Source organism: Pholcus phalangioides, unplaced genomic scaffold (assembly GCF_987345545.1).
Source record: "Pholcus phalangioides strain wild (caught in Gottingen) unplaced genomic scaffold, Ppha-v1.0 ptg000016l_1, whole genome shotgun sequence".
In the NCBI taxonomy this organism is placed as follows: domain Eukaryota; kingdom Metazoa; phylum Arthropoda; class Arachnida; order Araneae; family Pholcidae; genus Pholcus; species Pholcus phalangioides.
This window is the reverse complement of record NW_028301609.1, coordinates 8,051,089-8,064,166: the sequence shown is the minus strand read 5'-3', so window position 1 is coordinate 8,064,166 and position 13,078 is coordinate 8,051,089. Positions and strand designations below refer to the sequence as shown.

The 13,078-nt window shown below is 34.4% G+C and overlaps 1 protein-coding gene across 2 annotated transcripts in view; it reads left to right on the top strand.

The window, feature by feature from the left end:
* LOC149074990 (colorectal mutant cancer protein) overlaps positions 1-12,795 on the top strand; it is an 83,181-nt gene extending 70,386 nt beyond the window's left edge. For both annotated transcript variants that reach the window (XM_089245962.1, XM_089245963.1), the window contains 8 exons: positions 419-652; positions 1,283-1,676; positions 2,408-2,603; positions 2,732-2,966; positions 4,170-4,337; positions 5,791-5,966; positions 6,135-6,237; positions 7,341-12,795. In XM_089245962.1, the coding sequence (XP_089102088.1) occupies positions 419-652; positions 1,283-1,676; positions 2,408-2,603; positions 2,732-2,966; positions 4,170-4,337; positions 5,791-5,966; positions 6,135-6,237; positions 7,341-7,430 (1,596 nt within the window). In that variant the 3' untranslated portion in view covers positions 7,431-12,795. The remainder of the gene's footprint in view (positions 1-418; positions 653-1,282; positions 1,677-2,407; positions 2,604-2,731; positions 2,967-4,169; positions 4,338-5,790; positions 5,967-6,134; positions 6,238-7,340) is intronic.
* Positions 12,796-13,078: the final 283 nt, after the last annotated feature.

Sequence of the window (13,078 nt, the reverse complement as noted above, 5' to 3'; positions counted from 1 at the left end):
ATAATAAAGATTTTCCATGTCCCATGACTTTGGTATATCTTATTTATGCTATTTTGATTGTGGCCGTCAAACATTTTGCAATTATAATCAATCGTATCATGAAGGAGAAAATGACAAATTTTTCCATATATGTATTTCATTACATAAGATTTCGATTAAAATTTCGATGTCTTTTGTTTAGCGTTTAGGCTCTGTTTGTTTTAAAAATGCTCATATTATTCAAAAATGTGTGAATTGTGCATTTAAATTGTTTCATTTTACTTAAATGCATAATTTTAAAGTCAGTACAGATGTAACAAAGTTTGCATACGATGAATAGTTTCACTGTTTTTCCTGACTTTGTTATAAGCGGGTCCGACTGTACTTAGGTTTATATCATTCAAATTTTAATTTAATAAAAAAATTTCTGTTTACTCAGATTCGTGAAATGCAGATGAAACTGACAAGCATCCAGTCCCAGAGCTCTCAGGGTTCTCAGACTGGAAGCTCGCCAACTAGAAGCAAAAGTCCACATATCAACCCTACGACTGGAGAGCGGACACCTACATCTAGGGAAGATGTTCCTATTGCCAAAATGGCTGAAAGGGTTCGGCTGAAGAAGATGGAGAGTGGTGACAGACATATACTTGGTTCAGAAATATCTAGTTTAGGAGTAAGTTCTCAGACACATTCAAAAGACATCACTTTCATATTGCTTACTTTCAAAATATATTACTTCAGTCTTATATACTCAGTTACAGAACGAGGCTAAAGTTGTATCAAGTGAGGCGAAGTTATTATAATGAACAGAGATCACAGTGTGTGAGACCACATTACTGAAAAATAAGCAAAGGGACCTCCTTTCAAGAATTGTAAAAATACTTTGAAATATGATCCGTAGGATCTGAATGAGAACTGACTTCAACCTTTAAATAGACATATAAGTTCTTCCTTTGCCTTTTAGGGGCAACCCTAAATAGCTGGGACAGGGCAATGCTTTCATCTTATCTGTCCTAGACGTTATTTCAAATTTTAGAGAAATAAAATGGCTCTCACATACACCTAACCACCATTAGGGTAGTCTAAATTATCTAGTTCTATATACAGTGAGCCATCACTATAGTGTCAAATCATCAGTTTTATACTTTGAGTAAATTGCATGGAACCGATTGAGGCATGGTTTTTCTTTCTTGTAATTATCATCACATGTCAATCGCAGTAAATTATTTTCTACTTATTCTATGCATTAGTGAATTCTCAACACTAAAAATCAAAGAACTTAATCATGCAATTTTCTTTTCAGCTGTCTACTACAAAAGTTGCAGAGCATTTGGCTCAGAATGTACATGAAGAATCCCATGCCCAGGAAATCTTCCAGATCCTCTTCTCCTCTGGCTCGACAGTGCCAGAAAATAAAATCAGAGAGTTTGAAGTCGAAATGGAGAGACTGAACAGTCGAGTGGAACATTTGAAATCGCAAAACGATGTTCTCAGTCTCACTTTGGAGGAAAGTAAAGGACACTGTGACAGGTTGAGTGTGCTATTGGGGAAGTACGAGTCAAACAGCACTGCACTGCAGTTGGCTCTATCTTACAGTGACCAAGCCATAGAGACTTTTGAGGTACTAGTTGCTCTGCTGGACACGGAGCAAGGGCAGATACTGGCTAATTGTCGTGCTGCTGGCCTTGGAGCTTTAGGTAAATCAATAGGGATTATATATTTTTATAAAATTTATTTCCTTGATAAAACTCAAATATTTTCAGAAATTTCAATCTGATTGATAATGATAGGTCTTCATTCTAATGCGATAATAGCTAAGCTGTCCAACAAAATAGCTAAAAGTAGGGCTCCTTGACACCTCCAGTTGACTTATCCACCATTTTTTTAACTAAATGTGATGCAGTATTATCACTATAACCAATATCCTGGTTTTTAACTTTGAACCAAAATCTGGTTTGGAAGCTGTAAGAGAGAGGAGGATGAAGTCCACCTGGTTATATAGGTTCCATGTGTGTATGTGTGCCCCCCCCCCCCCACATCCTTGAGCAGGGCCTCTAGGCTGGGATCTTTCTCCCTTTCCCCGGTCAGGCTTTTCCTGTGCCCTTCTATAGATAATTTACAGCGTGAAAAGCTAAAATCGCTGAGAATTTTCCCGAGTCTGAGGGCTAGAGCCCTGTCAGCTCCACCCTTATGGGAGCCACGATAGGTACCTTAGTTAAAAGCAGTGGCGCAATCTAAGCCCAGTTGAAGATCAAAATTATTCAGCTCTTTTCCATTAATAATGGACATGCATTTACTATCTAGCTTTAGGACCTGAGACGTTTTGATTGCTTATATCATCTTGCTCTCTTGGTTGAGAGTTATTGAAATTCTTTCTTTAGTTGTTTTTTTTATTGACATAATTCAAATTTTTGCACTTGAATTTCAGTCAAAGATTCGGCTGAAGATGACTACGATGAAGTTACTACTCTTCTTAAGAGAGCGCAAGACAACAGGAAATCGGCTGAAAATGTTGCAAAACACTTCCTACAAAAACTGGATCGTAGTTATGGTGTTTCTTGTGGTGCCACAAACTGTAATGTTAGTCCATGGGAAGACCTCTCCTCTCACAGTCATACAAATAGGTGAGTAATGCTGTGCATGAAGGTCTTCAGAATTCAGTTTCTTTTTAAACTGCTGCTTGCAAAAGGCGTGTTTCTATGTTTTCTAATTCACTTGAGCTTCATTGTCTAATTTTTCTGTTCATTTGTAGCACTACAAGCTCCACATCAAGTAGCAGTGAGGCAGATTTTACCAAAGCAGACGAGCAAAGACTCAGGGACTATATAGTGCAGTTGAAAAATGATCGTGCTGCAGTTCGAATGACAGTCGTGGAACTTCAGAGCGTTTATTTGGATCCTGCTGATAAGGAGTCTCCTACTATGATGGATGCTCAGAAGCTGGACTTGGAAAATGCTGTCCTTATGCAAGAGTTGATGGCCATGAAGGTAAGCATAAGTTTCATTTTGTTATGGGCATGTTTATGTTATATACGTGAAGGTTGCTGCCACGGTCTCGGGTTCGAACTAGAGGGAGGATGTAGATAGGATATTTTTCCTAACCAACTCGAGGCGGCCATCGACAGACAGCGCCTTCATTCCCAACCCATCTCACTAATGGCAGTAAATTGCAATGTAGCGATATGGCCTGAGTTGGTGTTTGGTGAAGTAGTAAGATTTATCCTTAAAAAATATCTCTCCACTGCGAGCAATCAGACCTACATCATTGAAAAAATCCACGCACGACACTAGCAAAAATATAACCAGCCCATTTGTCTTCCTCTGAATTTTGAAGACAGATAGCAGCAATTGACAAGCAACACATAACCAACATTCTACAGAAATAAACTTCATGTTAGGTTTACAATACATACACTCACATTCGGGCATTTACCCATTCGTTAGAAATTATGTAGAAGATTATATGGATGAGGTGCATATATATATATGGTTTAGTTGTAGTAGTAAGATCTACCTGTAGTGAATGTGCACCCCCTGAAGTGAACTCTGTTATACAGGTTTATTAAAAGTTAGACAAATTAACTAATTAACATAAAAAGGTATGACAGTTCGCACTGAAGCACCATAGCCTAGAGTTTTTTTTTGATAAATTAAGAAAAAGTTCACATTTCACTCACGGGTGGCACTGTGAAACAAAAAACTTGTCATAACGCATAAAAATGCAACACAAACAGTGCATAATTAATGTTCATGACAATTTACAATTACATAAAACTATCACATTTCAATATAAGTGCCTTATTTAGCTCGAGCTACACCTAAACAGGTGAAAGAGTGCTCATTTCGAAATATTGCAGTTTTATGTAACGTAAGTTTTTATAAACATTGATTATTCCCTGTTTGTGTTGTATTTTATGTGTTGCATCTAATTTTTACGTTTTACAGCACCACCTGTGAGTGAAATTTGAACTTTTTTCAATTTATCAAAAAAAAAACTATGCCACGTAAAATATATTTCAGTGCAAACTTCATCTTTTTTATGTCACTGTTTTTGGAATCAGAATTATAATACATTGCAGATTGAATGATGAATGAGCAGGATTATGTGAATACATGTACTTGAGAAACTAAAATTTACGTCATCTGTTTGAAATGAATTTCTTTTTGCAACCAAAATTGTTTCTCATTTAGGAGGAAAAAGCCGAACTGAAAGCTCAGGTGTATTTGCTGGAAAAAGAGAAGACATCTCTAGAATTGCAGTTGAGTAGCAGAGAAGCACAGGAACAGGCATACCTGGTACAGATTGAGCACTTCAAAAGTGAATTGCAAGACAAAGTAGAAGCTATTGAGAAAATGAAGGTATTTTTTGAATTCATTTGAATAATTTTTTTTTAATGTGCTATAAGTGTATCTAATCAGTTGTGTAAATATTTCCTTGAAATGTCATAAATGTCATGATCAGCACGTCTTGTGAGTTTCTGAACCTTTAAAGATGAATGTGTTTGATTCTCCCAGTCAGTTTCCAAGAACTCGTGAACCCTTTCACCAGCAATGTTTAAATATTTTGCTTCCTTAAAAGCCTCTTATTCCGGCAATGATGAGCCTAACGATTTTGTAAAAAATAAAGTGCGTTTGAAATATAGTGGACTCTCAATAATCCGGCCATGCACTAATCTGGCCCTTCCATCAATATACTGGTTTTTTTATGGGTTTTCTTTGACCATAGATGGGAAAAATATGTTATTCAATGTCTTTGCACCAAAGTTTGTATCATTTAAATGGGCTTTTTCAGTATACTTCCAGTAATTCAGTGATTTTAGTAATCATTCACACTCTGGTCTGATATGTGCCAGATTAGCATGAGTCTATTGTATCTTTTTTTTCCTTCCCTTTGTCTAACCCAAGGTATTAAACAAATGCGCCTTTGGAGTGAATACGATAAAGAGTATTTCCCTTATGGGTTTAATTGTTCTTGGAGTTGGGATAACACATGCAAAAAAAAAAAAGAAAAAAAGTTGTGCCACTTTATAAATGTGGATTTGTAAAAATAGTTATAACGATTAAGGGGTTAAGATGTTTTTATAATATTCTTTTTTATGCCATTCTTAGAACAAAAAACTGTCATTTGGGAATTTCCATAGTTATAACAAAATTCTCACATTTTCACAAGGAATATTCGTAAAATAAGTTTTGTTATTGTTTTCCAGAAGCAAACAGATTTTTATACATACATTAAAACCCAATGCAATGTTTTGGCTATTTTTTTATGTTGCTGGCATTGAGGTGTATTGTGCATATGGACTCAAAAGAAACCTTCCTTTTGTAACTCTGTGCCCTGATAAAATTTTTGACAGTTTGTTTAACCACTTTTGATGGGGCATGATGGCAGGACCATAATTACTCTGTGATCAGCTGTGGATATCTTCCACACTTTTCTATGCCAACTTTGTAGTTCACTCACTCACTCTTCATTTTTCATATTTTTATCACATGTCTGCGTGTGATGTTTTTCAAATTCGATTTAGCATTCTCACACTTTCTTGCTACCTATCACTCAAATCTCTGGCACTTTATACATGCACCGCTTCACCTCAAACCTTTGTCACGCATTCAGGACAGTCTGAATATGGGTATTCTTTATTTTTGACATGTTAAGGCCATACACATGCTTTCAGAACATCCTTTATATTTGTTTCTGCAAAATCACAAGTTAAATTCATTTGTATTTTCCAGGTATCAAGAACTATATTTGTTTATGTCAGCACGCACGCACAATTTATTAAGTTTTAATTTTGATTTATTTGTACTCTAGAAAAGTGATTCTGGTGTTGACTCTATGGAAGATGTGAATGAAGCTGCCAAAAAAGAATCCAAGTTGAAAGCCAGGATTCAAGAGCTTGTTGCCATGGTCGAGAAGGTGACAAAGAACTCAGAGATGCGTGCTCAGCAGTCTGTTGAGTTTGTCAATGACCTAAAGCGAGCTAATAGGTATACATCCATCAGTTTACCTTTCTTCATTATCAAGTTTGAAATTTTTCTTGAAATTTCAAAGAAAGTTGTTCTTTTTGCAATCTGTTTCCTATCAAAACTTTTTATATATTTGCTTCTTGATTCTGAGACATTTTTTTCAATCGTGTGGTTTGTATGTGTTGTTAGTGCCTTGGTGACTGCATTTGAAAAGTCCAAAAAGAAACAGCAGACGAAAGTTAAGAAGTTGGAGCAACAACTGAGTTCTATGATGGACAGGCATAACGCTCAGGTAACTTGCTTCCTTGACCAGCTTGGTCACAAATTATTATTTGTCGTTGTCTAGCTACTATGTATCACAATAGCCAATGACAGTTCTTTTTTCTACCATCTTTGTTATTCAGCAATCACTATGAACTTTGCTTTTTTTGTGATTCCCAACTTCAAGGCACAAATTTGAGCCAATATTTCTATTGAAAAGTCTTGTCACAAAGAACAACAGGCCCGCAATGGTGTGTGTATATATATATATATATATATACACACACACACCATTTCAGGCCTGTTTTTTGGCAGGCCTGTTGTTTGTTGTGACAAGACTTTTCAATAGAAATATTAGCTCAAATTTGTGCCTTGAAGTTGGGATGCAATGGTATAAATATTCAATCATTTCACATCACAGTTTGAAAATAGATGGCAGAACCAGAATTTCTTGAAAATGATAGAAACTTCTGAAATCGATTTCTACAGTTCACAAAACATGTTTTCAGTGCGATCCTAAAACGAAGTGACAAAGTGCAGAATAGAAGTAAAAAACTCACCACAAACAAAAAAAAAAACAAGCTTCAACGTGTGCCTTGGAGGCAATTCCATAAAGTTAACTAGAACAGGGATTCAAATCATTATTAATTCACTGCAAACAATGTATTGAATCTGGAGGGACTTGTTTTGAATACAAAACCAAAACAAATAATAGTTTCTCGTTTCTATTTCAATTTACAGACCGTCTTAAAAATTCTTAGACATACTTTACATTAGTTTAAGCATGATTTTCTCCTGGGTTTCTCTTGTTTCTTCCCAAGGGGTTTTCTTCTCTAATTTTACTGCAAAAACCCTGTAATTTCGGTGCATTTCTGGTGTATGCCTGTGGTTGTAAATATTGTCAAATGTTTTTTACTTTTTTTTGTCATCCCTGCTTGACATCAAACTCTTCATAAGTATTTTTGTGGTTTTCAACAACTAAACATGGTTTGCAATAGCATGTTCTGTGGAAATCTGTTTTCCTTTTAATGCCTGCTACCATCACTCACTTACAAGCTTGTAAAATTACTCACCTTGTAAAATTAGTTTGTATGTTATTCTTTAAAATATTTTTATATGTCTGTTCTCATAAAGGTTCGGATGCTGAAACAGAGGATTGCAATGCTGGAAGGAGAAACGGGCCATCTTTCTGCGCAGACCTCAAGTGTGGATGCATCATTATAACTTCTTTTTCTTTTTTTTTCTAATTGTTAGTGCATGTTGATTTGTTTTTTTCCCTTCATAATAGTAAAAATGTCTCATTTTTACTTTAATGTTGAATGTTTGTTTTGTATCAAGTGTTATACATGTTATTGTGTACACATGAAGATAATGTACAGTGAATTATAGTGTAGAATATATATACATATAGTGTGTAGTTATTGTGAATATATATGTTGTCCTTTATTGTTTTTGTTTTTACAATACATAAGAATCATCAAAGCATTTCACATGAAAATAACCTACACACCATTGTATTTTTCTGATCTCAATGGAATGGAAACTTCTAAAATTTCAGTGAAAAGTGGTTTTTGATTTCCATGTTAATTTTCATTTCATCTTTAATGAATTAATTTCCTTTCTTATGTCGGCTTTGTTGCTGGTTTGCTCTTTGAAATGATTGTTGCGTATTGGATGAAAAGGCCGCAGATAAGTCTATTGAAATGCATAACTTTCATTCAGGTAGTCACAAGACAATTCTGTTTTAAAATCAACCGCATTCTATTTCAAACAGCACTTCTGTAAGATTTAACAAACATTTTAAACATTGAAATAATGTATTTTATTTATCTTCATTTGCCAGTGTATCGTATTTTATACATTGCTGTGGACTTTTTCCTGTCATTTTTCATTCCTATCATTGAATAGATCACGGTCAATTGCATTATTAATTGATAATAATTAAAACCATGTAAGACAGAGGTCCTTAACTCTTTGCGTTCCATAGACCTTTTGTGCCAACAAGACAATACCATAAGATAATTGTTCTAAAAACCTCTCCAAGGACCCTCAAGGGGCCCGTGGACCCATGGCTAAGTACCACTGATGTAAAATATAAAAGCACTGTATGATGTATTGATATGGACTGGTGCCAAAAAGTTGTATGTCCCAACTCTGAAAAATATGAGCAAGAGAAATATTAACAGGTTTATAATAATTATTTTTTTTAAATTTACTTTTCAATGTTGTTTCTTTGCATATCTCATCAATGATGTGTATCTTTAGATCTGTAAAGTCTATGTTGATGGGGCTATTTCTGAAAGCCAAAGCTGCCTCACATTTCAATGTTATTCTTAAGAATTGCAAAATGCAATGCAGTTTTTTTTTTTCAAACCGGTGCCATGTTCATGCCATATTTAATGAATCAATTGTATCCATGACATGATGATTATTGATTCTTCAAATGTAAGAAAGGTGACAAAGTTGGGCATGTATGCCAAGGTAACTATGATCAGCATAGAGTTTGCTTTGAAAGTTTTCAAATGTGGTGAAAAATATTAGATCATAAAGAAATTTTCATTCCATAAGAAAGAATTTCTGATTGCAAATGATGAAATTTCTTCTGATGTTGATCCAGTGTATTGAAGCCTTTATAATATTGACAAGTTTCCGACCTGTACAATCAATCAGTGATGTCCAAAATCCTATAAATATTGCCACAAGTAAGGGGAAGAAATTGGCTATCACTGTGCATTTTTAAGAGTTTGCCTTACACCAATGCAACATCAGTAAGCCACTGGTGGCCTGCTAAGCTGTAACATATGTTAAGTATGTCTTGGTGTCACACACAAGCTTCATTAAAATGTTGAATGTGGTCTGCACTGTGTTTAAGGTCAAAATAAACGCAAGTTATAATAAGCATCTACCTTAGACCTAAATAAATTTTATTCTCCGTAATGAATCTGATTAGCTCGGTAAAATTGTTTGTGGCTGTATTTGAAGCATGTTCTGTCTGCAGTTTTCTGAGCAAGCTTTCCTACATGCACATAAATTCCTCAACAAAATTACCATTAGAAACATAATTTTCTCCTTTCATCGAAGGGAATCTTTCATTAAGATCAGCTATTTATCACTGCATGATTAGTACACAGGGTGATTTTAAAAATCATCCAATTTCAAATGAATAGGTTATATTTCTTTAATTAACGACACAGATTAATGCGTAATACATGAATATAAAGGTCAAATGTCAGATTTTTTTTATACATGATTTTCTTCGATCACACATAAGATGTCGAGCCAATCTGTAAAATCTTGCAAAACAGATTCTATTGGAAGTCAGATGCAAAACCTGTCCACCTGTCTCTTGCATATGGAGAAAAAGTCATTTTAGCTCATCACCAAGCTTTGCAACTTGTGTTACTGATCATACAAATTACATAACTTTGCGCTTTGATGATAGCCTTCATAGTGGAAGACAAGTATCTTACCACTGTGTGCTGTTCTGGTGCTCTACCAGCTGACTGACATCATGCAAATCAAAGAACACAAGTACTTTTGTGCTAACTGGATGCCCCATTCTACTTTTTCACCAGAAGAGCTTTATAAATGACACATTTTTATCATTAATTATTCATAATATAAGACAGACATTTTTCTGCATATTTAATTTAATATATATATATATATTGAAATCTGACGATTCTTTCTGAATCGCCTTGTATTTCACACGTATTAAACACAGGTTTTCATGAGAAAAACACCTTCTTTTTTTTTTCAAACTGAAAAAAAAAACCAATTTAATCATTTTTATTATCACTTTTGTGAATTTTGTAATTTTTTTTTATGTTTTTTAAAGTTTTATTTACGTTAAATATTTTTGTTGGGCATTTCTTTCTTTTTTACTTTATTTATGTACAGTTATATTCATTTCATTGTGCGATATTTCATTTGGCTTTTTTAATGAGAATTTTTGATTGGTTGTGAATTGAACGCTAACAAATTGTGTGAGTTCACCAGTGCCAAAATCGTTGAAGACTTGTGAGAAGGCAATAATGCACGAAAGAGGGGAATATCATTCGCTAATTATTACAAGAAGTTTTTTTTTCCATTTTCAAAACTATTACAGTGTGTTGTTTAATGTTTATGTGCATATGAATTTGTGCAATTCCACTTGTAATATGTATTGTAAATGTTTTTTTTACGTATTCACTCCATTTTTTTTCTTTAAGGAAACAAAGCACTTTGATCTCTATATCATTGCAGAATCATTCATAATTTTGGGACGGATCTGGTTTCGTCTCAAATCATTGTTTTTTGTGAAAATATTTTTAATGCAGTAGAATCTTGACTATTTGGCCTAATCTCTTGGTGTCGCTAAATTTGTTGCCACTTTGATGATATTTACAGAGAAATGTGTTCATTTTCATTTTCACGTAAAGTGACGACTATTTACAGGCGAAAAATAACAAAGTAAATGCTAAATAAGAACTATTTACATAATTTTCATAACAATGTTTATATTCTTGGACTAAATTTGCCTGCAATAAATTTTTAAAATGTACAGTACATAACAAACATTTACATTAGGTATGCATTTGTGTATAAAGTACTGACCTGCACCAAGAGGTCACAAAATATGAACAGGAGGGGTTTTTGTTATTAAAATGGTGTTTTTGGTGGTATGGTGGGGGTAAGAAGTGAGCATTTATAGAACTCTGGCCTATCTGTTATCCAGACTGCCCTTCCGCCACATCAGGTCGGATAGTCCGGATTCTACTGCATTTGAATTTTATACATGAGTAATTGAATATTATAAAAATTATAAATTAAATGGCAATAATATCCAAAACATGAATGTTTAAATGTTTTCCTGCATAATCAAAAACAGATAATGAAAGATTAATGTAAAAACAAACTTGGATCTCTTCCCAGGAACATGTGATCGTCAAATTAGGGTTACGAGCCGTTCTCGTTTATGAGGACATCAAATTTTTTAAATCTTATTTTTTGAACCTTCCCATACGTTTTTGAAATTTCTACCTGTTGTCTCCACACTTTCAGGGTTCCAGAATTCCACTGTGAAACAATCTGCTCATCTATATGTGTTTACTTAAGTTTCCCCCCCCCCCTCAATACATATTTTCAATAGGTAACTCTGAGACTGTACTTTTAAAATTACCTCCTCGCCAAAAAAATATGCATCAGTGGTTCTCAAACTTTGCATCATACAACATTTATATATGTCCGTTTGAGTGTTTTGAAATGGTTGTTTTTTATACTATTCTGGGGAGCCATGGGTAAACGTTTTCATTACAAGAGCGCCGCAGAAGGACAAAGTTTGAGAATTAAAAAAAAAAAATTGCTATTATTTTGGGTCAAGGCCGTAGCTTGGGGAGGGGATCTAGTCGCCTCCCCCTTCGAAATATGAGAAAATTACTAAAAAGGGGGAAAAGGTGGCCAAATCTATTATTCGACCACTTTGGTTCCCCCCCCCCCCCTCCAAAATGTAAGCGGTTCCCCCTCTGAACGAAATTTCTGGCTACGGGAATTCTTTCGGGTAATAGGATTTACCTCTAAATTAATTTAATTCTTAATTAAGGCAGGGTTTTTCAACCAGTGTAGTGTGAGAGGATCATAGAAATCGCCACGAAAAATATTCAAAGAAAATTGAATATTCTTTTCTTCTAAAGTATCCCAAAAAATTGAATGTTCAAATATTGTTGGATGCCTAAAAATGAGGACAACGAAGTTTTAAAAACGTATGAATACGCTAAAAATGATATCAAAAATAAGGCACGTCTATAATCTCAGTAAACCTTAGCCCGTGTTGCCACCACTGATATCAAATTATGTTGTGCTGCTAGCTCTTGGGGGTACCCCAATCAAATATTTCAGTTTTTTTTGTTGCATTAAAACAAGATATTATGCATCTATTTTCAATAACTTGAAATTGACAAAAAAATATTTGTACCAAAAAACTGTTCTTGGAGAATCTTTGGATAAATTTAGCGAAATCCCAGAGAAAACTGTACATTGAAACTGCATAAGATCTCGAAAAAACAATTTTCTGTACCTGTTATGAAGATTAGATGTCACGAACAACATTAATGAACCCGTTTTTCACTTGCATGTTATTTCCGTAACGTTCGAGAACATATTGTGATTTTTTATGGTTCATGAATAATTATTCTCTAGTAATTTTAATGTTTGTGTTGTTGAGTGTAATTTGTATAAGTACGTAATTATATATATTCATGGTTGCATGTTTTTTATTTCCCACGGACACAAATGTACAGTTACGTGAATGATTCGAGTTCTTTTGTCTGGAAGAAGGATTGTAAATATAGGAAAATATATAACGTCTATTTAACTAGCCATTTTTTGTGTTCTTAGCAGAGAAATTGATTTCGATTTTTACCGGTGGCAACGGACGTGAGCAAATTATCATGATGAGCGAGAAAAACCGTTGATGGGGTTCTCTTTTTTTTTTGGAAAAAAAAATTTATAGAGAATGATTATATATATATAATTATGAAACACTTGTTATAATATCATCATGCATATTGTTTCCTCATCTCCTATTTACATCAATAAAAAAAGAAAATTATTCAGAAATTATGTGTTTCATGAGAATTATTTTTTTGTGCTGCACATGCTGCGGACAAACCTCCAACACATGAACATGAGAGATTTCAGACATCTACCACTTTAATTTCGAAAATGGAGCATAGGTGGCGGCACTTCTCGAGCACGAATAATACTCGCGTCACAAATACGTTAAGGGCTCACATAGTCACTCCTCCGCCATCTTAGAGCAACGGAATCTTAATGATGTTAGTATTGCCATCGCTATAGCCGATTACTGTGTTCCGTATCCACTTTACCCTTTT